Source organism: Trifolium pratense, linkage group LG1, assembly GCF_020283565.1.
Source record: "Trifolium pratense cultivar HEN17-A07 linkage group LG1, ARS_RC_1.1, whole genome shotgun sequence".
Taxonomy (NCBI): Eukaryota; Viridiplantae; Streptophyta; class Magnoliopsida; order Fabales; family Fabaceae; genus Trifolium; species Trifolium pratense.
In genome coordinates, this window is record NC_060059.1 from 9,024,069 (window position 1) to 9,049,723 (window position 25,655).

A 25,655-nucleotide genomic window follows, 5' to 3' on the forward strand; every position below is an offset into this window, starting at 1 on the left:
CAAAGGAGTAAAAATTAATAAACATTCATTTTTGGATCAAATCCAAGTGTTACTTCAAAGCTACAGAGGATCTTGAAATGATATTCATTTTTGGAACATATTTATAAGCTCCCAAATTGGTCTTGTTAATGAGAACCTTAGTCATGTATAAAATCTCAACTAGAGTAAAACATTAAACTATGATATGACTTGTGGAGCATAACCATCATAATATATATGAGAATATCAACAACTTACATACTGAGCTCAACAACCAATATCAGCCCCCAAAGAATTAATCAAACATCCTTGAGATCAAGTAAATCTATTAAAAATTCTATCAAGTTTTGATCATACTTCTACCCTCCCTCACTTTGTACAACTCATTCTTGAAATATAAAATTGTAATAGCCTGATGTTTGGCCTTACTTCTTTTTTAAGGTAACCATACAGAAAAATGCTATTGCGCGACCAATTACACCCATAAGAATGAGAATGGATATGCAGAGACTCCAATCATGAAGATTATAGCCACTTTTTAAAAGTGAACCGCATCGAGTTATGAGCCACACTCCTTGATACCTATAGTATACAAGAAAATAAAAGCATGTTCAATATTCAGTTTCCAATGTTTTGGATAGAAAGAAGTTCTAATCAATATTGTTAATTGCGGATTGTGGAAAATAGTGGTTTGACTAAATTTCGCTACACAACGGTGTTATAGTTATAGCACCACAATTGCTATTTGACAACATTTTGAGCTAAATAACTTATTGCAGAATAATAGCTATTTGCTCCCATTCCGCTACAACTACGTACAACACGGGTTCTAATATGTCTATTGAGCTTTAAAATTTTCAAGCAATTAAGAAGTACTGCTTTCAGCATTCTACTTACCTTTCAGCATTTGCAATGATCAACGCTTGTAAAGCCCATTTTGAGTAGCACAAATTAGCTATAGCCTTTAAAATTTTACTATCTTTTGGTTGTGTTGCAATGAGAGTCAAAACAACAGGAAGAAGTACTGACCACTGCAAGATACAGAATCGTGTGAGACGAGAATCGAAAACATGAGTGTGGATAAATTTCTATTTTGGAGTTGGTGAAAGTTTAGTACTCACCAGCTGAGCCGCGCCAGGTTCAAAAACTATGGACAGTGCGTATGCTATGCCGGTCACACAGTATACAAGACAAAGCAACACAATATAATTATCGGCAAAAGTAGACCTTGGATTGGTAAAGAAATAGAACATAGATAGGTACACCACAGGCTTGATCACTGTATTAAAATGATCCATTGTGTCTTTGGAGAGAAAATAAGCCAAGCTACTCATGCCGGAATCACTCTCCCTCCAGTAGTGCAATTTATCCAAAGAAAATGATCTCAACGCGGCTATTTTGCATAGAAGAGCTAAAAATAACAAAAACATATAAGAACAGAGAACTTCTCACATGAATGTTGAGTAGAGTAGAATAGACTATTTATTATATATGCAACTTACATACAGCAATCACCGTATAGGTGTAACCAGATGCGCCAAACGTTTGATCACTCGATTTGGTAATTGATCCTAAACAAGCTCCAGCAAGTAACAAAATAAGATAATCTACAGCCTGGATTCTAGCTTCTCGTAATCTTTGCTTTCCAACACTGAAATAACATTAGCTTAGAGTGAGACTAACAAAAGAAAACGACACAGGCACCAAATTAAAAAGACATGCATCATTAAAAAATATAAGCTATATGGAAGATGAAAAAATCTAAGGTCGTTAGATTGTTTTACCGTATAAGAAAGTACTTATATTGCTTAAATACACCGGGAGTTTTCCGGCCGGATAAATCCTTGGATTTTAAAAAATTAACTCTTATCTTTTCCCCTCGCAGTTCCACGTTATTTCTCACGTCATTCCATAACTCTCCAGCAAACGTCTTTCCCACTTCACTCGATTCATTAGCTGGATTTACACTTTGTGGCATATCGAACTGTGCTGCATGCTGCCTCATATCATGAGGTATTGGATATCCATTATAAAGCATCCATTTAACTGGGAGATCTTCATAACGGAGTCCCGAGTTTCCATCAGGTGCTGCTATGCCCTCCAAAATGTCAATATAGTAATCTGGAGGGTTGATCCGCTCCGGAACATTGATCCCCAAACCTGAAAAGTATTCTTCAACTTTCTTGGAAGATCCGTGATAGACCATGAGACCACCTTTACCCAGAAGTATCAAGTCATCAAACATGTTGAACAAAGCATAGCTGAAAATCAATGGGAAATAATCTTATTGTTAACAAATCCAAATTAAAGCATCGGGTGTGATATCAATTTTCAAAATAGGTTTCCGTAGCGTCAAATGAACAAGGAGCGTTTAAAAAGGAATATGTACTATACTAAGGAGCGTTCAAATTGTAATAAGTAGTAATAGCATACGAGACAAGAAACATTTCTATATACAGACATGTAATTAAAATTTACCTAGGTTGGTGAACCACCATGCAAATGTTCACTCCCTCAAGAGCTTCGCGTCTTAATGCTCTTAGAAGGAGCTGAGATGATGCACTGTCCAGGCCAGACGTCGGTTCATCTAGCATCAAAAGTGAAGGTTCCATAACCATTTCCAATCCAACATTTACTCGCTTCCTTTGGCCTCCAGAGATACCTCGCTTTTCCACTGTTCCAACTACCGAATTCCGCACAGATTGAAGCCCCAAGAATTCAATAACTCTTTCAACAACCAGAACTTTTTCTGGTTTTGACAAATCAGCTGATAACCTTTAACAAAATTTCATTTGATCAAACACATACCGAATCATGAAAAAGCTACCATAAACTTGAGTGAAGGATATTAAAACGATTTAGAAAATACTTCAAGAAAAATGTCAAAGAACATTATATACCTGCACTGTGCACTGAACCAGAGATTCTCTTCCACTGTCAAGTTTCCATGGACTACATCATCTTGTGGCACAAAGCCGATAATTTTCTTAAAGGAATGAATTGATTCATGCCTTCCATTTATAAGAATTGAACCATTAACCAGGCATCCAAATGCCTTTCCAGCTAGAGCTGAGAGAAAAGTTGTCTTACCAGCCCCTGACGGACCCATGACAGCAGTGATACGGCCAGGTTTGATTTTCCCCGTAACATTTCTCAATATATGTTTATTTCGAGATTTAAGTGTGAGAGTCAGATCTTTGAAAGAAATCTCAATAAAAGGCCTTTTCATTTTCTCAGTATTTGTGGCCATTTTTAATACTCCTGAGAAGGTAAGGTTCTTGTTTTCTTGTTGCTGAGCCTTCTCTTTTTCAAGTTGAGCATATGCATACTTAAAAATTTGTGTATTAGTTTGTGGCTGTTTTTCCTTCGTAGCACTTTTATGTCTAGTTCCTCTTTCTATATTGGGATTGTCGATAACATGCGGATCATTTTCAATTTCATGTATTATATGCATTAGTCCACTTGGATTTTTTCCCTTTTCAGTTGGCGCTGCAGAACTTCCAACCATGCTTGAAGGTTGTGAATGCGGCAACAATTCAACATCTGTTTCACAAGTCTCTTGATTCAAAATTTTAACTTTTTCAATATTTTCTTCGTCCTTTTTACGAGAGAATTTACGTGATAACTGAGCTTGCAGCCCAGTTGCACCCTTCTTAGCAGCATCTTTTGCAAATTTCCATCTTTGGTGTGCATTTGCAGTTTTCTTTGCACTTCTAGCCGCTGCTTCTCTTGATTTTGCCACTCTCCTTTCCCTAGTAGTGAGAACTTGGTCAGAACAGTTGTAAATAATGAGTAGCAAAGTACTCAAAGCTGCCTGCATAAGCAGTTAAATAGTGTTAACTTTCTACCAACTTCAGTACATAAGCATCGGCCATTAATCTTAGATCATCTTTGCACACGAAGTAAAAACTATTTAAAAAAATTAAAAACAAGAACCATGAAATATGATAACTTACAATGAGCATAATTCCATATGCATGCATGTTTTGGGTTGCCGTGTTTGAATTACATGAACTCAGTTTGAAACATCCTACAAGCGATAATCAATAAACGGTCATAAGCACTTTCAATATAAACAGTCAAAAATTGATTAGTAAATCTGAGAGCTATCACAGATATACTGCTGAAAGTGAAAGTATTCATCATTCACAATATCTTACTTTTCTCAGATGTGGAACCCGTCCTGCAGTAATGCCTGAAATTTCATCAGAAAATGTTATGAAAATTCCTATTAATGAATAGAGGTGCAGTAACTTATTTTAAAAAACAACAAAAGCATGTAAAAAGTATAACAGGTATACTAAAAAAAGTTTGATAATTATCAAGTGTCGAAGCAAAATAATACCCACTACTGCAAGGAAATTTTTGGGTGGTTGTTGGACAATAGGATCCTGCTGAGCAAAATGTTTCACTACTGCTACTGAAATCAGCCCATGTATTTGCTCCTCCGCAGCTATGGTTTGGCTTCATTGGAGGTAGTTGATAAAGATATCTGAAGAAATATATCCATAAATTAGCTCAATACTTATACAACCGCATGCAAGCAACAGCTTGAGAAGAGAAAAAGACACAAAATTTCGGGTCAGAATTATAACTCACGGTTCACATACACCAGTTGTTTTATTGAGCGTAGCAAGGGGGCAATAGGAACCTAGAGGGCATGCTTCAAGAACAAATTTTCCAATTAGATAAAAATTAGCACATTATCTTATAGAAGCTAACGTTAGTCATCAATAATGAAGAAAGAAACAAAGGAATTTTAAACATTCTGATCTGTTATACTTACGTATCATGCACGTGATACCGTGAGGACAAAAGAAGCCTTCACAACATGCTTGACAGTTTGAAGTTCTAGAAGGCATCTCCTTTGAATCTCCAAGGTCAATCTTCTGGCTTGAGGGGGGAACACTACATGCCCATCCGGGCTCACAACCAGAAACCCATGAGGTTAAATTGCAGTTCTTATTAGGCTTTAAATAATTGGCACTTGTAGATTTCTCCATTAAACTATTTAAGTAAAACTTCACTTCTGCGGCTGTACACAAGCGGTTTGTAATATCTCCTGCCAAATCATCAAAGTCATCAGAAGCGAAAGCATCAGAGTTGTGTGGATGACACATTTATGGTAGAGAACATAAATTCAAATGTCGCTCATTTCACTCAACCAGCCATCTTGGTTTTAGAAAAGACAAATAACGAATCATTCGGGAGAGTCCGAGTTCGAATCATAGTTGGAATAATCCTTGGTCAGACTTGACTTACCTCCCAGCCGAACTTCGGATTACCAGAGTCCCCTCCCCCAAGGAACCGAAGGGTTAAAACGAAGTGCACTATAGTTGCATGAGAATACAAACAACAAGCTAATAGGGACCTTCTTTGAACTATAAACCATATAGCCGCAGCATAAGCATTTTCTTTAAGTCGATGTTAGTACCAAAAGCCCCATTTTTTTTTTAAAAAAAAAAAAAAAAAAAAAAAAACAAAAGCCCTACTTGAGATTAGAAAAAACTACAAATCTTATCCCTTCCAACTTAAATCCATATTAGTTTCAATATCTTTCATCCTTATAGACCAATAAGCATGTACTGGTGCTACATTTTAATAATTTTTGTGTCCTCATCTATGAACATGAGCTCCTTAAGATTTCAGACCAAAAATTGAACATGTCAAATTTGCTTCTCAGAATCAGAATAAAATAATCTAAAGCAAAAAAAATGTGCCTTGTTTGTTCCTGTATTTTCTAAGAAGCAAAAAGCCAAAGGATTCATGGCATGTTTCTAAATGCCATTGTTTCATACCTTTTGTCTTTTTAATGCAAGATTCCAAGAAGCCCAAATCTGATGAAAAATTAAAGGCTTGATTCCAATCAGAATCCCTGAAACAATAAAATTATGTTTCGCATTCAAATCAATATCTATATCGGTATTATGAGATGGAATGGCTGTAAAAGAAATTAGTATCGTCCTATCATGTCCAAGTAATGAGTTCAAGCCATACCATCAAAAAGTAATAAGTTCAATTCATTACATTATAGTGACCAGTCCACAATCCACATAACATAATCAAATCAAAAGCAACAGTTCAGAAATTCGGTGCGGTCATAATTAATTATTGGGTCAACAACTAATTCAAATGTGGAACAAGTATCATCTCTCACCGGTTTCCTTTATCCTAAAGTGTCTTTTTTTGAGCTCATTCCAAATAAAACACCAACTTTGAAACACACTAAGCATAAAAACTAGAAGAATGATTTCATACTATTCACTTAAAAAATCAATTGAATTCCTCACTAATATTCTAATGGCCTATTTCGATTGACTTATTCGAGTTATCTACCGGCGTAAACACTTCTGAGACTGTTTAAGAGAGCTTATGAAAAGTTGAAAACAATCCATAAGTTGCTATCAGTTTATTTCCGTAAGCTCTTTAACCAGCTTATGAAAACAGTTTGACTTTATTTCATCTTTTATTACAGAAATAGCTTATACATAAGCACTTATACGAAAACCGCTTAATTGAACTTTTTATACAAACATACCTAAATCTAATTATCATGAAATGGACCATCCAATCCAACAACCAAATTCCAAAAATTACAATGATTAAACTCACTAGTCAACTTGCATGCCCCATCATTGTTATAAATAAAGCTGTCAAATAAGTATGCCTCCAGCTCAGAAATTTACCAAATTGACCAAACAAAAGCAAAGAAAAAGGACTTACTGATCTTTGACACAGAAATTGGATTCAGTACTAATTTGATGACTGAGAATTGAAGTCAAATTGGAAATTCTGGTATAAACAAGCTGAGTAATAAGAGGAAGAACAGCAGGGTTATCAATTTGGTCATAGTCATTCATATCTTGACAATGCATCTTCTTACTACCAAAGAATAAGCTCAATGTGAAAAACAACCATAGAAACAATCTCCAACTACTACACATGTTGGAAAAAATGAATCAATGAATCAATAGAACAAAGATTGTTTTGTTTTGCAGTTATACAACAAAAAGTGGTTTGAAGTTGTTTTGATTTATGGACAGGAACAGGACAAGTACAACAAAGGACTTTGTTTGAGAATTCAAGTAATAAAATAAGGGTCAGTGGGACCCACCAAGAAAGAGTATCTAATATTCTATCGTGACACCACGTTTGTTACTAATAAATGAAAATTAATTAATTGACAACTATTATTTTGTTGTCTGAAAGAAAAGGATAGAGTTAAGTTATTATATGATGATGATGATGATGATCTAATCTAACATCATTGTTGGATTCAACATTTTTATTTTGGTTATGTTTTAGTTTTTTGACAAATGGTTCTGTTTTAGTTTGGTTTCATTGTATATTTTGCCGTCTTATATTAAATCTAAGGGTCATGACAAAAGTCACATGAATTTGTTAAGTTAATTTTTAACTTAACTACAAAAGTCTCATCATATGTGGTGGAGCCTTTTGTAGAGACCATAATAACTTGCTTATTTGTTAAGAAAAACAAAGTTGCACTCGAGTATTAATTTTCATGTCAATGACCTGGTTGGTTCTATTGCTATTTTCCTTGATTAGGATTTAAATAATAGATGTCAAAAATTAGATAGAATAAATTGATGTCCATCGGAGTCAGCTTCATATCATAACTTTTGTATCATTAAATGCTATATTTCTACTTTTATGTAGTTTAACATGTACCCTTGATACACATGTTAACATGACCCTTACTTTTAAAATTGAAAAAAGTTATATTTTTGAAATTTTAAATGATTTTGCACCAATAGGTGTGTTTTTTAACACGAGAAGAATTAAGCATGGTGGGATTTTAGGGCACACCATCCACCATACCATCTAATCAAAGGCGATGTCGAATTAAGCATGAAACATCTCTATGCTTATCCGAGAGAGGATTCTCTCAAGTGGAAAAAAAATTGAGGAAATAATGTGGGGATTTAGACCATTAGATTATAAATAAAGAACAATATTTAAATTTAAAAGAAATGTAGAAAAGTTGATTGATGGTTGAGATGTGAAAATTGAGAAAATTGAGAAGATCCATTCTTATGCTTATCCATACTTGAATCACTCTTTAACATGATTGATCAAGTTATAACAATGTTTGAATCTTAATTTAGATAATAACTTGGTGAACACATCCATCAAATTGTCTTTCAAAGCAACTTTCTCCACCATAATCTCCTTGAATTCAATCATATTTTTAACAAAGTGCAAACAAATGTCAATGTGTTTTGTCTTTTCATGTGACACTTGATGATCAGCCAAATTGGTTGCACTTTGAGTATCACGATGTATCATCACATATTCTTGATTAATCCATAACTCCATAATCATAGGCCATGGTGAATTGTTAATCACTCTTCCAACCAATAGCCATCCCAAACATTTAATAAGTTTAAAACGAAACTCAACTTATTATATACATTAAATAAAGTGGTAACACAGATGAGGTCTAACCAAAAAAAAGGAGTACGTGCGAAAATTCGCACAAGTATCCTACTAGTTCCACAACTTACGTAAACAACTATTATTGTTCCGAAATGTGCGAGGCATTATTATATATAGTTTATGAAAATATCGAAATTGCAAATACATTACGAGATTAATTGGTTATTTAATGAAAAAAATATTATAATAACATCATTACACATATCTAGCACCAAAAATGACCAATTGTTCTATAACTTACATGTGAAATCAATAAAATTAAAGACGGTCTAAAATCGTGCATCAAATTTATGAGATATAACCATGCGGTCTATTTTGAATGATTGACAAACGCAAATAGAATTTAGAACTTATCATGCATTAGATCAAAAGAAGAACTTAGCATGCATTGTCGTAATGATGTTGACGATGTCAACATCAATTTAAAAAAGTTGCATGCTTGTGTATTTAAAAAATTTACATTCAATTAAATCATTCCATGTTTGTACCCAAAAATTAAAACATTCCATGCTTGTATACGTAGATTATGATTATGATATATAATATTAAAATATTTATTAAATACTCGATAAGTCAATTTTAAAAAACAACAATATTTAAAAGAATAAAATTGGGGTATAAACATGGAATCATTTAGGGATAAATTATAAGTTCTCACTAATGAAAATTTGTATTTTTATAAGCTGTTTTTTCATAAACTACCTTGACAAATTTATAATAATACATAAAAACTTGTATAAATTTTTTTTTTATTTGCATAAATTATTTTGCATAAACTCAAAAATAATTTATTTCAAACGAATCTTAATAAGATATAAACGGCACAATACCTTATTGATATTTAGTTTGCGTAAAAAAGTTTTAATTCCTAAATCCAGTTTAGTTGTATAGGTGTGTGTAAATATAATATAATATAATATAATTTTGGATTTAATCTAGTTTGTGTAAAAAAGTTTTATCAAATAAATTAATTCGACTTCTTTTTCTTTCTTTTTTTTCAAAAATAGAAAAGTTTAGAGTAAGAGAATGATGGTGTATTAATTCAAAACATATAATATAACACCTATTTCACATACTCGTATTTTCGGCTTAGCTATGATCTTCGATGGATTAGCCTTAAGAGAATCAACTAGTTAGGCAGATAAAAAGGCTCTCGAATCAAAGATCAATGAGCCTTATCAACGCTAATCGATTGAGTTGATTGATTAGTTTGAATTGAAAATCTTATCTTTACAATAATGCATGATGAAGCTGGATTTCACCTCTTACATAACCGACCGGATGTTCTATAACCTGATAGTCGGGATCATAATTTATCCGTTTGTCCTAACTTAAGGCTTATAATGCTAACAAACAACAAGAGTAATTTCAAAGAACGTTTATATAAATATTAACATTTATTTTCTTAATGACTCTAACAATACTGAATTATATCTTTCAGTTACAACATTTTATTATAATAAATTCACCTCCCTTTTTGGGCTTCGGCCCTCTTTTGTACCAAAAAAAAAAAATTCATCTCCCTTTTCAAATAAAACTAACAAAATTTTTAGAAAATTAAATTAATCCTTTCAAAATTTTATAATTTTTTTTTTTAAAATATCTTTACAATATTTATATAATGCTGATCTAAAAAAAAAAAACAATATTTATATAATATTAATATGATTGGATATATTTATATTTTTTACAATATTTATATAATATAAAATATCTTTTGGTATTTCTCTAACCATCGTTTTCTTCATCATTCGTTAAACTACGCTCGCTCGCTCTTCTTTCACACCTCTGTTCTTTTTCATTCGCCATCTTTTGCTTTTTCCATCGTTTTTCACCAAGGTAAGGTTCTTCATTCTCTTTCTTCACCCTTCTTCTTCTTCTTTTCCCTTTTATTATCCTTTCATATTCAATTTTCGACTGATTCATTACATTGGATTTTTCTTTTTTCCGGATTTTAACCAATTTCTGTTTCAGAAAATGGGTTTAGGGTTTCATTTATAATGATTATAACTTTGCATGTTGAAAAATGTTGAAAAAAAATCATGCTTTGGAAGTGGAAATCAAGGATTCTCTGTTTTCTTATGTTGTGTTCGTTTATGCAATTTTTTAATTTGATGTTTAAGTAGCATTGAATTGGTCTATGTGATTTAGGATATAATTTCAATTATCATGATCTAATAATTGATACTTTTCAAAATTTCCATTTTTGTAATGGGTTTTGTTAGTTGATATAAATATGAAGTGTGACTATCAAGTTTTGTTCTTTTTCAGAAATTGAACTCTTTTGGGGCATAATACTCAAATCAAATAAAAGAAAATTGGTTTCTGGAGTAGGTAGTTAGATTAGATGTGTTTATTAGGGTGATGATGACATCACATGACATGGATCCTGATGTTGTTCGATGGGGCCTACATCTCCTAGATGGTTGCACATTTGTCCATGGTCGGTCCCCTAGTGTCGTAACTAGATGTGATCCCGATTTAAGTCAAGTTGAATATGTTAGGGAAGGCTTCTGTGAGTATTCAAATGTTGAACATGATGAGGCTGTTGCACGTGCTTATCAAGAAGAATTATCGCAACTTGACTCCATGGAGGCTTCTGGGATGACCAATTTTGAGAATGAGCAAGTGCGAGCATCTGTAAATGCGCAAGATTGGCTATCTTCTTCAAATCGGAGCTATAACTTTGGTACTACAAACTTAGCAGTAGTAGTTTTTAATTAGTTATTTTCATATGTAATAGGTTTTTTAATACTTTTCATGATAGATAATCAACATGTAGGCGATGCATCTTGCCAGAATCCCGGAGATGAGTCATGTCGTATGAAAGAGGTGGATGATTGTGGTCCAAGTGGAAGGGAAAACAACATGCATGAAGTTGGAGCATTTAATTCATCTTTTAGGTCAGGAGAGATGCCCTTCATTACTGATGAAATGTGGCATTCGTTGGAAATATCGGATGAGTCTTCTCTTGATGGTGAAGTAGGCAAAAGATTAAACCAGATGGTTCCCATTCCTGTAAGTGTAACTTTAGTGCGCATCCACATGCGTCTGACTCTTCTTTGGATGATTTTGTATAGAATTCAAACATAAAATTCGTGTATGTTCATATGTGAACTATGAGCCTTTAACCCACACATGACGCCGAGACTTTCAGGAACATGTCTACTCTTATTTCTTGATGTAAATGTAGCAACCATGCTAGTACTAATTTGTTACATGATTCCTGCCTGAAAAAATAATAATTTTGAAATAATTATGTATCACACTATATAGGGAATAATGTGATACATAATCATTTCTAAATAAATGGGAGCTTGATAATTCTGATTTATATACATTAGACTTAAGTGATATATCATTACAAGTATACTTTAGATCTAATTCAAGTAATAATTCATGCTCCTATTTATCTTGTCTGTGTTTTCAGCATGTTCCTAAAACCAATGAAAAAATACCATCTGATGACGAAGAAATATCAGACCATCAAAGGCTGCTAGACAGGTCGGTTTACTTTATTTTTCATGTCTGTTAGTTTGATTAGTCTCCTAGAAGAAGTTAATTAAATACTAAGACTATTATTCTATACCACTATAAAAAGATGGACAAAGCCCCCTCTCCCCCAAAAACAGCCATTTGATGTCCTTTTTTTTCCTTAATAATAAACAGCCAATGTTTTGTTGCCATTTCCTGAAATAGATCTTGGGGAAGAAATTTTACAAAATGAATACTTTATGGTATTTCATATAAAATTACAGGTTGAGCCAAAACAAAATACTGTTTCTCGGTAGTTGTGATCCATTGGACATAGTCACATAGATCCAAGTGTTAAATTTTTTTGACTCCTTCCATTTTTTTACTGTTCCGCGTGGTATCAAGATGACACTGTCTGGATATCTTATCCACCTCTCCGGGAAAATGGATATTTCTAGAAAATATTTTTAATTATATTTTTTTTCCTTTTCTAATCGGAGAAATCCACCTATTATATTGAAAGTGATTGGTGTTCCTATTCGAACGAGACTATTATTCCGTACCATTATGTAAGAAGATTCGGGTAAAATATGCACTTCTTCGGGAATAAAAAAAATTGATCTACTTTTATTTGGTATTTTGGCTTTAATTCTTTGATTCCTCGATACTCAATGAAATCTTCTTTTTGATAAATGGAATGAATTCCTATAGCTCTATATTTAGTAATTCCCGAACTTTGTCTTATGTATCGAAGATCATCGAAATAAGAAAAATAAAATACTATTTTTATGAAAAATACCATTAGTTCATTCTTTTGCTCTTGAATTGATTGAAATGGAAATGAAATAAGAAATCTAGTTCTTCTCCTTTAAGTAATTTTTAAATCTTGTATGTAGTTATTGTAGAATAAGTATTCTCAAAGAGGTGTTAAAATGGGGCGACAAGGATAACACATCCTCAAGAGCTGAAAAAGACAAAAAGTAACAGAAAAGTAAAACTAGGAATGCTGCAATTCTGCTCAATTCCTTTTGCATACTAGAGGTGATTGTTTCCTTAAATCATCAGGTAGATTAGAACCAAGGAGTGGAGGGGCACACCTACCTAGTGGTCGTATCCTATTATACCCTATAATGAGAAGTGTATAGGGGGAATCACTCTTGTGCCCCTCAGTAGAGAAGGTCTCATGCAGCGCAATTGCCTTACTGAATTAGTTTCTCAATAACTTGATGCCTTAATGAGTTAATAGCTAAATAACTCAGCACAAACCCCTTCATCTGAAGGTCTGCAACACAAACCCCAAACCCTCGTTTTGGATCTCCCAAACCCAGCCCTGACCTAGGTAGGAAGTCATTGTAATTTTCTCTATCATTTGATTGGATTCTTTTTGAATTAGAAAGAGCGAGAACAGGATGTATTGAATGAAAAAGATTAAAAAATATGAATACATGATTGTTCTATGTAGTTCTACCTCTTTATATTTTTCTTCTCCATTTTGCACGTATGTTATAACAAATCATGTCTTATCGTTGACTTTAATGTCATTTAGCATATATCTAATTTTAAGAATTTGATCTTTGTTAGACTGCAGTTATATGAACTGATTGAATCTAAGGTTGAAGGAGATGGAAACTGCCAGGTTGGTTCTTTATCTTTCTGCGTGTCTCATCTGAAATGCAATTCAATTCCAGTATTATAAGATTTATTTCATCCTTGTTAGAACATTCATAAATTTATTATGAGAAACATATTTTGACTTCAATGTTCTAACTTGTGAAAGTAGGCTTAACATTGAGGGGAGTTTTGACTCTTCCAAACACTGTCTCGCACCTCTTATATTAAACACCTAACTGCTCCTATGGAAACTTCAGACATATATTTAATGATTTATACCAATAGCATAATCATTCCAATTCCTGTCAAAGAAAATAGCATTTCAAATTTCCAATTTTTAGAAAGTAACTTTCCGCCTGCCGTTCATCCAAGAGACACATAAGTGTCAATTCATTCCTTATCTTAAAATTTTAAATTTGATCGTACAACTCTTTATACTATGAGTAGAAAATCAAACCAATATACAAGTGGACCACATGGTTCATTGATAGCATAAAATACTCCATACTGAAAGTTTATCAGAAGTAAATCCTTTGGGGTGGGCTGGGGTTGGAGGGTTGTAAAAATTTATTTTTTCTACAAATGTTATGAATCTTATCATACGGGTTATTTTCTTTAAACATTTTTTTCTATCTATTGCAATTCAGTTGTCTTGTTATTATTTAAGTTCAGTGAAGTACAACCTTAGTTTTTTATATCATTATTATTATTCTCAGAAAAATTGACATATAAGTATAGATTTTCACATACTATTTTCTAATAATAAAGAGTGCCTTGTTGGTTTCATTTTATTTCAGTTTCGTGCTTTATCGGATCAACTCTATCGCTCTCCAAACCTCCACAAATTTGTAAGGGAACAAATTGTTCAACAGGTTTGTTGGTTTTACAATGATGTTTTTACCTGTTTGGTGGTGCTTCCTATAGACATATGCATTGATAGTGTCTTTTTTTGTTGTTTCGTCAGCTCAAGTCCGACCCAGATCTATATGCTGGTTATGTTCCTATGACTTATAGTGAATATTTAAAGAAGATGAGCAAGTATGCGAGTATATGCACATATGCTGTTATATTTTTTTTTTACGATATGTCTTTATTGAAGTCTTTATGTTTGCTGATATCTTTATGTATGAATGTTTTAGGAGTGGTGAATGGGGCGACCATGTCACATTGCAGGCAGCTGCAGATTGGGTATGAGGAAATACATAATTTCTTTTTCTTTTACAATTATACTTTTGTTGGCCATGCATATGTGTGTGTGTGTGTGTGAGAGAGAGAGAGAGAGAGAGAGAGAGAGAGAGAGAGAGAGTTTAGTTAACACCGACTTAAATGATTGGTATTATAATCTTTTATTGGATAAAACATTATGTCTTTAAATGGAAACTGCGTGTAAAAAGGTGAGCACTGGGGACATGATATTTACTTTCAAGATATTGTATGTAAATTTCTTTAGTTATATTTTGAAGACATTGCGTCCACTGTGTAGTAATTAAGGATAAATTGAGTATGCCGTGGGTGGGTGCTATATAGAGAGCATATATCATTGTGTTTTTGTTTATTCCTCAATTGCTTTTTTGACTGATATGGTCATTTCTCATGTCCTTTCAGTATGGTGTCAAAATATTTGTGATTACATCTTTCAAGGACACATGTTACATTGAGATTCTTCCACAAACACAGAAGTCTGGAAGGGGTAAGATTTTATCATTATTTGTTAAGATGAGGGGTAGAGAAAATGACGGCATGTTTTGTTTATTTACTTTGCATTCAAAAAGTTCTTTTTGATAAAGTTCATGTAAATGTAGATAAGTTTTCAAAAATGTTTTGATATGTAAAATGTGAAATGACCAAGTTTATGAATGGCAATATCTTGCTTACCTATAAAATAGTGTAATTTTTGAGTGTGGTGCATAATCTATGTTATGTGTACTGTTAGGAAATGAGAAATGAGCAAGTCTATTTGTACTGTTAGTATATTAACTCCTGTTTCAGCAATATGCTAAGTGTATGATGGCCTTTACCTGTGACTTCTGCAGTAATATTTCTGAGCTTTTGGGCAGAGGTGCATTACAACTCAATTTATCCAGAAGGAGGTAACAATCTTATTCTTCATACAAACTCTAGAAACACGAAAAGTGAAATTATGAAGCTCTTGATTCAATTATTTGCACATCCAGCTTAATTTTGAAAAAGCTCCATGAATCTCCGATGTCATGAATCCTATATACCAAAATGCAGCTAATGGTCTTTTAGCAATCAACTGAAATGATAAATTTTAGGCTTAACTATACATTTGGTCCCTTACGTTTATTTTAGGTTTCAATTTGGTCCCTTACGTTTAAAAAGTATCAATTTGGTCCCTTATGTTTATTTTAGGTTTCAAGTTGGTCCTTTCCGTCAATTTTGTCACATGTGGCAGTCAATTTGCATACGTGGACTGACACGTGGCACTTGGACACACTGACACGTGTACTATTCAAACGGTGTTAGTGACAAAACTAACGGAAAGGACTAACTTGAAACTTAAAATAAACGTAAGGGACCAAATTGATACTTTTTAAACGTAAGGGACCAAATGTGTAGTTAAACCTAAATTTTACCCCCCTTGACTCGTAAATTATTGACCGCAGAACCAAGAGACTCACTGAGTTGTCTTCTGTAGTATTTTTTTGATTATTCCAATCTGTTTCATGCTCTTGAATATTTGGTTGTCCTCATTGTAGTTTTATACTTTTATGTAACGTGGCATTGTTGCATCGTGTCTATTGCTGTCTTAGCAGGATCTTTTGCATCATACTTGTTATTCAACCTCATAACATATCTTTTCAATATCTTTATTTTCCAAGAGTTTGCTTTTTATGGTTATATTTTCAGAGGTCGCACTCGCATTTGTTTTTAAGTGATTTTATTTAATCGTATCATGTTATTTCATATTCAGAAATGCCTTCATCTTATGAAAAGAAAAAAAAGAAGTGGTGGAATTTTGGCGGTTAGGATCGGCGCACAAATGGATGCAACTATTTCACGCACCCGTTGCTGACAATCTGACCATATTTTTGGCACTTAAACCATCGGCTAATCAGTATGACCGGCTATGTAATCATCTGAGCTTTTATTGCTAGCTGCACATATATTTATTTATACCTTGATGCTGCCCCTGCCAATAGCTAGAGTTGGTTCCTCCCTCTTCGTTCGTCTCCTATTCTTTTATGTATATATATATATATATATATAACAATAAAATAAGAATAATAATAACATTTGTTTTCCTTCTTCTACGGCATTCATTTGTATATATCTTTGTTCCATGTAAGCTGCTTATTTTTGTTTTCTGGCAACATATTCTTGAGGTTTTTGGAAGAATCCAACATATTCTGTAGATGGTATGAATATAAGTTAAGTCCCTACTCTATGTTGAACTATTGCAGTATATATTCTGCAATGCATATAGCATGAAAAAAAAATTTGGTACTCCCTCCGTTCCAAATTGTAAGCCACTTTAAGAAAAAAAAATTGTATCAAAGTATAAGTCACTTTACATTACCAATGAAATATTTAATATTAGTTTTCCTATTATACCCTTAATTATTTATTACTTTCTTTTCTTTCAATTCTTCAATTTATCTTTCCTATATCATTAATTAAGAACAATTTTGTAAACTAACTTATAATTTGTTTTTTCCATACAACATTAATTACATTTTTTAATTTGTGTAATTTGTCCAAAGTGACTTATATTATGGAAAGGAGAGACTATTTATTATGGTCCAATTATTATTTTTACATTAGAAAACAACAAAAGCAATATTGAAGGGACAATTACTTGAGAGAAAAGTGACTGGTCTTTAAATAATAGGATCTTTCAAAAAGTAGTATTTATTTAGCTATTAATTTAAGGGTTATGCTAACCGGTGCCCCCGAGACACTGGTTAAGGAAACCAAAAAATAAAATTTTTAAATTGAAAATAATACTTTTTAGACTTTCGAGGTATTGACTGCACAAAGTTCAATGTCATATTACAATATTTGCTTCCTTAAACAGTGCCCGAGGCACTGTTTAGCATTTTCCTTAATTTAAAAAGCAAATGTACATGCACATTCGATTTCGATTCAATTTACCTTAGAAATTCTCTTTGTAAATAGATCTCGTAACTATTATTTTTTTGTCAAGTCTTTTAATTAATTTAAACATATAAAAATTGGTATTTAAAAAATGGATTATGCTAACCGGTGCCATCGGGACACTGATTAAGAAAACTAGAAAAAAAAATTAAATTAAAAATAATACTGACTTTCATATTTTCCTTAAAAAATAAGCATAATCATAATTCTTTTTTTCATCCATAATTGAAAACAACAACAACAACAAGAAGTAGCAATGTAGCAGCACGCAGAAAAGAAGTCCGACGGCGCTAGACAGACATGCTCTACTTTAACATTGTCAAAATCACAAACAACGTTAAACCATTTCAAACAAGGTTTTTCACCACAACAACAACCTCTTGTATATTAAATCTCTGCACTAAACCACAACACCTTCAACAAATCCATGCTAGATTCATCCTCCATGGCCTCCACCAAAACTCTTCTCTTTCATCCAAACTCATGGATTCTTATTCCAAGTTTGGATTCCTTAATTTCTCCTACAAACTCTTCAACTTCACTCAAAACCCTGATTCACTTCTCTACAATGCATTCCTTAAAAACTTGTTTCACTTTGGTCAATATCAAAAAAATATCCTTTTTTTCTATAAACAAATGGTTGATAAATCCATGTGCCCAGATGAAGATTGTTGTTCATCTCTTTTGAAATCTTTTTTTTATGTGTCTCATCAAAAAGGGTTGATGATGATGGTTCATGGGCATGTGGTGAAATTGGGTATGGATGCATTTGATTTGGTGGGAAATGCTTTGATTGAGTTGTATGGTTTTTTCAATGGGAATGAATTGCTTGAAAGAAAATCTGTAACAGGATTGAATTATTGGAATAATTTGATTTATGAGGCTTATGAAAGTGGGAAAATTGTCGAAAGCTTTCAAATTTTTTGTAGGATGAGAAAAGAGAATAATATGCAACCCAATTCAGTTACTGTGATTAATTTGTTAAGGGCTAGTGTTGAATTGAACTCGTTGAAGACGGGGAAACTTCTTCATTCTTTGGTTGTTGTGAGCAATTTGTGTGAGGAACTAACTGTGAATACTGCACTGTTGTCAATGTATGCTAAATTGGGTAGTTTAGAAAATGCAAGAATGATGTTTGAGAAAATGCCTGAGAAGGACGTTGTAGTCTGGAACATAATGATTTCAGCATATTCTGGGAAAGGTTGCCCTAAGGAATCCTTAGAACTTGTGTATTCTATGGTTAGATCAGGGGTTAGACCTGATATGTTCACAGCAATTCCCGCAATTTCTTCAATAGCGCAGTTAAAGTTTAATAAGTGGGGAAAGCAAATGCATGCTCAAGTCATAAGAAACGGTTCAGATTATCAGGTTTCTGTTCATAATTCTCTTATTGACATGTATTCCACGTGTGATGACTTAAGTTTAGCGCGGAAGATTTTCGGTTTGATAACGGACAAGACTGTAGTTTCATGGAGTGCAATGATCAAAGGGTATGCAATGAATGGAAATTGTCTCGAGGCTCTTTCTTTATTCATAGAAATGAAGTTGAGTGGCACTAAAGTTGACTTCATAATAGTCATTAACATCTTGCCTGCTTTTGCAAAGATAGGGGCATTGCATTACGTAAGATACTTACATGGATACTCATTGAAAACCAATCTCGATTCACTCAAATCTCTTAAGACATCATTTCTTAGTAGCTATGCAAAATGTGGTTGTATAGAGATGGCAAGAAAGCTTTTTGATGAAGAGAAAAATAGCCATAAAGATATAATTGCATGGAACTCTATGATCACTGCATATTCTAACCATGGAGAGTGGTTTCAATGTTTTCAATTGTACGACCAAATGAAACTATCAAATGTTAAACCAGATCAAGTAACATTTCTCGGGATGCTCACAGCTTGTGTTAATTCCGGCCTTGTGGAAAAGGGCAAGGAGATTTTCAAGGAGATGGTGAAACTTTATGGTTACCAACCAAGTAAGGAACATAATGCTTGTATGGTCGATCTATTAGGACGTGCTGGAAAAATCAATGAAGCGAGCAAAATAATAGAAACTCATCAATTGAATTCAGATGCGAGGGTTTATGGCCCCTTGTTGAGTGCATGTAAGATGCATGAATCAGAAACCGATTTTGCAGAACTTGCTGCTGAGAAGCTCATAAATATGGAACCTAAAAACGCTGGCAACTATGTATTGCTATCGAATATATATGCTGCAGCAGGAAAATGGGACAAAGTTGCTAAAATGAGGAGTTTTCTAAGAGATAGAGGACTAAAGAAAACACCAGGTTGTAGCTGGGTAGAGTTGAATGGACAATTGCATGAGTTTCGTGTTGCGGATCAATCTCATCCAAAATCAGGAGATATATATTCAGTATTGAAAGTACTGGAGTCTGAAGCAGGCATGGAGGATGAGATTATTGACCTCTTTTACGAACCTCCTACTATTTTGGGGATGTGAATTGCATATCAATCACATCTTTAAGAGATGATAACTTGATAAGCTAAATACACCAGACACTGTAACGTTTATGATATTTTGATGGTTATTATATCATTGTTACACACAGTTATAGTAGCTTTAAGATTAATCCCACTTTTTAAGAGCTAATTAATTATTTTCAGTTAACATTAGTTAGCTATATGAATAATATATACCCCTGTATTGAGAGCCATAGTCACTCAATTTCATTCTTGTAATTTTCAGATTAAATTAAGAGATTTTCTCTCACTTTCTATCATCTAGTTTCGTAGAACTAACATTGTGTCGTCCATAAATTCTAGCTCAACCGGCAAAAACGCCGAAATTGTTAGGTTGGACGCCTTGAACGGGTTTGAACCCCTGCTCCTCCACTTCTAGGTTTCGCACAATGTTTTATAAATTCCTGCTTTTCAAGTGAATCTGATTTCTGTTTGTAGTCTTAGCACACATTCTGTGTTTTTCAACAAAACTTCATTCTTTGTTTTTTTTTCATTGCTTGAAGAAATCTGTTGCTTTAAACAGTTCTACTGCTTCAATTTGCTATGTAACAAATAGAACTCAGCTTGATCATGTCATTTGGTATTCAAGACTAGTCATATATCTCATGAAACTTCTTCGATTGCATTTTACTTGTTGCAATGATTGTCTCATATATCCTCTAACCAAACTTTGGAGACTGTCTATTGTTTACAATAACCATTTTTCAGCTCAATCCTTTGATCTTGTTCATATGATAGTAAAAGATGGGCAAAATTTGGGGTATGACAGTTTGCACTGAACTGAGTTAACAATTACTCGTGTCGTTTATTGTTTTCAGTATTTACTTCAGTATTATTAAGTTGATCTTGCGATCCAGTTTAACCAGTTGTCTTAAGACATCCGGCAATTTACACAGCTGTCTCAGACATCGTGTAAGACATCTGTCCTATTCACGGTTTCAATTAAAATGTTTGTGGTTAATAGTTTTTTATTTTATTTTTGAATATCTGTATATTCTGTGATATGCAATAAGAAGAATTACGAGACAATATTTTTTTGGCCAATTGGCCTTCAAATTCTGAAAGCAAATGGTTAAAAGTAGAATGTGTTGGTCATTTATATATCTTCTAGTCAGTTAGTGTTTAATCAAAATTAGTGGCAGATCCAATTTTTCTCTATAACAATATCAATATATCCTCTAGGTGGGTGAAATGGTAGAATTTTTTAGGCATAAGCATAACCTGTGATCACAAAGTGCCGGTTAAACTATTTTCATCAGATAGCTATAAAACCAATGGTGCTCCATGGTAGCGAATTTTGGGCTATCTAATGCCACAACAAGAGAGAAAAATAAGTGAAGCATGGATGAAAATGCTGAGTGGATATACAATAAAGATAAGACTAAGGACATATATTTGGTAGGAAGTTTGGGGAGCAACTGGTGCAGCGAAGATTATAGAAATTCAAAAGGTTTTTTGGTCACGGCATCATGTGAGAAGACCAATAGAGGTTCTAGTGGGATAAATGAATAAAATGGGTGATAGCTCAATTAAAATGTTCTACTGGGGAACCATTAGGAGAAACCAACAGAAAAGAACTTGCTCTAAATGGTTTTACTAGAAAAGCCTCTTATCTTCCTTTGTATCTTAGGTCACTATTTTTATTTTGAGTTATACTGTCCTGTGAGGTTTACCTCTCTTCAATCTTCAATATAATTCTTATGTGTTCAATATGGTGAAATAAAGGTTTTAACTGTGGGGAAGCTGCTAACTTGGCGACTCCACGATGGCTTGGCATAGCTAAAGAAGCTGCAGTGCGTAGAGCTACAATGAATCATCTTCCTATGCTTTCCCATCAGCAACTACTTTACATTTATGACACTGATACAGACAACTAAAAAAGCTATAATGGAACTTCTTCCTGATAATCATCATCTACTTAAAGATTCCTCTCTGATCTCTGTAGCCTCACTTCACAGTGCAGTCTCAAGTAATGCCTTTATTCTTTGTCCTATATTCCGTTTTTAATTGATTTTTCACATGTAGGTTTTAATTTATGCATATTGCATTGTGTAGTGAAATTGAACTTGTTAGCCGCTACAGGTACAACAGAGTTAGATAAGTAGTGGTTTCTAGAGTTACTGATCCTGTTGTCTAAATTCTAAGTTCCTGGATTCAACCAATAGAATATTAATATTATAAAGGAAATCAACTGTGTTGTGCATCATTTGCAACTTCATCAGCACCTTATAACTTCCCTTCCTGCACTGATTTTTTCAGTACATCTGAGTTGTAATGCGCTATAGTTGATATATTGCATTGGTTCTATGTAATATTGATCCAAAATGCCAAATTACTTTTACGAAAATTTTATTTGCTGTATGCAGCTAATCTATTCATTGTAAATCTTGTATATCCCTTATCCCATGTTTGGGTGAAAATTAATGGAAAATAATTTTGCCAAACACGATCAATTTCTGATTTGCACTTTCCCTTGCATATTCAATTATTCATAATACTGTAGAAGCTGATATGGTGGCCAAATTTTTCAAAAAAGAAACATTTTGATAAAAATGTATATTGGAAATGCGGAAATGAGTTGTTATGTAATTTGTTCTTCAGGGGTTCTTTCTGTTTCTGAACTTGCGCCGGCAAAGGATTCGCAGAGTCATTGAACAAGTGCAATAAATAATGGAACATCTCCAGTAAATTTTTGAAGCCGCGAATTTTCTGCTTGGAGCATGCTGTTCAGATAGTAAAGATGTTGCAAAGCAAAGGTGGAGCCAGTGTGCTGATAATTTATCATTCTGGTTCGTTTGAAGATTACAAATATCAAATTGCATAGATTGTTTTGAATCTTTCAACTTCAACTTTGTTTGGAAAGCATGCAGCTCTTTCTTTTATCATCTTCGTTAGATCTTGAAGTAGCTTAAAGTAGCTTAGATGATCTTAGGAGTTGTTTCCATATATCGTGAATCTAGTATTAGTATGAATAGGTTTAGAACTTTGTCTTTCGTATCACATCATTTCACATTGAATCAAAATCAATTCCAGATTATTCCTTCTAAGTTTTCTCATTTACTTCTTTCCCTACCTTAAACCCTACAATTTCAACAAGGTCTAATAGAATGGAATCATCTACATATCATCTGGTGATCAATGTATGATGTGTTACAATCCAGTTTTCTTTGACATATCAGTCATGGACATGCAAGTTGTATGCTCATGGAAAATTGACAATCAAAGACATATCGAGATTCCACTACCTCTTTTCAGTTCAGTTAGCGGCTTCTAGTTGTTTGCTTACCTTTACTATTTTGCTTTTTTGTAGACTATCCGAAAATAAAGGCAAATGCCAGGGAAGTTGCAGAAGAGATACAAAGTGCTTTTGATCATGATGAGGTTCCAACGGATATTGCATCCCCAGAAAATTTGGCTCTGATAGATCTGGCAATTGACGGTGAAGAACTTAATGAATTTGAAGACTAGACATCTAAACTAGGCCTTAACTTGCAATTTTGTGTCAATAATATAAACAAATCATCATGTAAACAAGTTCCTCTTACACTAGCATCAGGGATGCAGTTCTATGATAAACGTCCTGGTCTAAAAGGTCAAACCGTTTAGCTCAGGCTAAACCTGACAGCATTCAGAAAAAGACGGATGATCCATTGCATGGAAAAATAGATGGCTCCACTGCTAAAAGGAAGCTAATTCAATATTCAAGAAGGAAGTTCAAGACAAAGCAAAGTTGTTTCTCTATAGCAAGCACGGTCCGTGAATCCCATGAAAAGTTAAAAAATGTGTCAGCTGTTTTGAGTGGCGATCATGACATACATGTTTCTAAAGATGAGCTTGACACAGACAATTTCAGGAGTGATTGTGCATTGTCACGTGGCTCTGCTTCTGCTGCAATTTCTCCAACGCATCCTGCAATCCAGAATGCTGAAGCTCCCATCTGTCCAAGCTTAAATACCAGTGTCTCAGAAATATGTGGCAAAGAGAGCCAGAATTGTCAGGACAAGGGATATTCTGGCTCACCTACATATGGAATAGACGGAAATGTTGATGGGTTTGGAAGCAACCAAATTACAGAAGCAATTGTCATTGATAGCAAGTGTAATAGCTTAGATTCGGATGGTGAAGGGTATCACATCACGAACATCAGTCTCCGTGCAAAAGCAACAGCAACGGTGGAGCTGTTTTATCTACTTCATTGGTAAACCAGCCTGCTCTCGCCATTGCGGATGGAAGTTTTGAAAGTCCAAATAATAAAGCAATAAGTGAACATACTCCTATTGCAGACGTTTGTGAAATTCCAAGAAAGCTTTATGATGCTGCAGACTTCCATAATACAGTAAGCTTGGATGCTAAGATGCAGCAAGAATGACAGGTTGGAAAAGGTGGTGAAAAGGAAACAATTCAGTCCACTCATATTTCAGCAAAACAATTGTGTGAATCTACAAGTAGGGAATATGCCAAGGAGTTGCACAATGAAATGGTTTTAGACTCTACAAAGCAGAGTCAGATCCAAAATGAGAATAGAGCTAATGAGGAACCTGTTTCTAGTTATGTTGCAAAAACTGACAATAGAAGTGTAACAATACCAGAAATAGGATGTTCTGAAGTTTCGGCAGAAACCTGTCCTAAATCATGTATTGAATTTATTTTGAATACAGCAAAGGAAATGGAAATCCAACCAATTTGTAGAAGTGATGAGGAACTTTCTGTATCAATCCAGGAATGTTCTAAAACCGAGAAAAAGACACATGGTAGAGAAAACGAATATGGAAGCGAAGTTGATCTGTCACAAGATAATGGAGAGCTGGAAAGCTATGACTTGAATACTACGGTTCCCAGATCAAATGCTGAAAAGCAAAAAAAGAGGAAAATGGAACACACAGCAAAGAACCAATTTGATTGCAATGACTTTATAGGAAGTCCATGTGAGAGACTGAGGCCAAGAACTGGGAAGATTGCCACATAAGGAGGGGACATCAGCCAACATAAGGAGGAAAATCCAGTAGCTAAAAGGAAAAGGAGGCCTCCTGAAGCTTCAGTTCCTCACAAGGATAAAAAAGCCAATGTCAAAAAACCGCACAAGTGTGACATTGATAATTGGCATATGAGTTTCACTTGGTCATGGCAACAATTACGTATTCTAATGAGATGAATACTTTAAATTTTTAAATTCTCACTACTTCTACTTGGTGCCTATAATGCATGGCTTCTACAAAGTTAAAAAATTTATTAATCAAACTTGAGAGCTGAACCAATTTTTTAAAAAATTACACTTTTTTGCCTTAAAAAAGGCTCAAAAGAAATAATTGAACAGACAAATAAACTTCGACTAAAAATTAAACGTGTCAAACTTGAGTTGGAAAAAAAATTGTATCGAACTCCAACCATATTTTGGGCTGAACCAATTTTTGTTACCTTTGTATTTTATTATAATTATAACTGTAATAAATTACATGACAATCTTATCATACTAACGGAACTAATTTCGCACTGTGCTATTCTCGGCCGACTCTAAAAAAAATCACGGCA

General features: G+C 33.7%; 3 protein-coding genes and 1 pseudogene across 5 annotated transcripts; 3 read left to right on the forward strand and 1 right to left on the reverse strand.

Moving 5' to 3' along the window:
- Positions 1-3: 3 nt before the first annotated feature.
- Positions 4-7,043, reverse strand: LOC123919657 (ABC transporter G family member 24-like). 2 transcript variants are annotated; one of them, XM_045971633.1, is made up of 14 exons: positions 6,703-7,043; positions 5,778-5,854; positions 4,766-5,041; positions 4,579-4,642; positions 4,325-4,471; positions 4,140-4,174; positions 3,936-4,009; positions 2,880-3,793; positions 2,458-2,754; positions 1,764-2,240; positions 1,482-1,630; positions 1,101-1,390; positions 877-1,010; positions 4-561 (listed from the first exon to the last, which is right to left on the reverse strand). In XM_045971633.1, exons 1-14 carry the CDS (start codon positions 6,921-6,923, stop codon positions 405-407), a joined length of 3,312 nt encoding a protein of 1,103 aa, XP_045827589.1. In that variant the 5' UTR covers positions 6,924-7,043; the 3' UTR covers positions 4-404. The 2 variants fall into 2 exon arrangements, with proteins under 2 accessions (XP_045827589.1, XP_045827594.1); XM_045971638.1 differs by lacking the exons at positions 4-561; positions 877-1,010 and having other exon boundaries at positions 1,242-1,390; positions 1,486-1,630; positions 6,703-7,019.
- Positions 7,044-10,161: 3,118 nt separating this feature from the next.
- LOC123919681 (OVARIAN TUMOR DOMAIN-containing deubiquitinating enzyme 12) lies at positions 10,162-16,989 on the forward strand. 2 transcript variants are annotated; one of them, XM_045971658.1, is made up of 11 exons: positions 10,162-10,275; positions 10,708-11,125; positions 11,204-11,454; positions 11,867-11,940; positions 13,492-13,546; positions 14,319-14,393; positions 14,486-14,559; positions 14,661-14,709; positions 15,127-15,211; positions 15,555-15,611; positions 16,457-16,989. In XM_045971658.1, exons 2-11 carry the CDS (start codon positions 10,801-10,803, stop codon positions 16,510-16,512), a joined length of 1,101 nt encoding a protein of 366 aa, XP_045827614.1. In that variant the 5' UTR covers positions 10,162-10,275; positions 10,708-10,800; the 3' UTR covers positions 16,513-16,989. The 2 variants fall into 2 exon arrangements, with proteins under 2 accessions (XP_045827614.1, XP_045827624.1); XM_045971668.1 differs by having other exon boundaries at positions 10,226-10,275; positions 11,219-11,454.
- An 874-nt stretch (positions 16,990-17,863) lies between these two features.
- Positions 17,864-20,381, forward strand: LOC123919690 (pentatricopeptide repeat-containing protein At1g11290, chloroplastic-like). The gene has a single exon (XM_045971681.1). It carries the CDS (start codon positions 17,941-17,943, stop codon positions 20,104-20,106), a length of 2,166 nt encoding a protein of 721 aa, XP_045827637.1. The 5' UTR covers positions 17,864-17,940; the 3' UTR covers positions 20,107-20,381.
- Positions 20,382-21,205: 824 nt separating this feature from the next.
- Positions 21,206-25,278, forward strand: LOC123887857 (annotated as a pseudogene).
- The last annotated feature ends 377 nt before the right edge of the window (positions 25,279-25,655 follow it).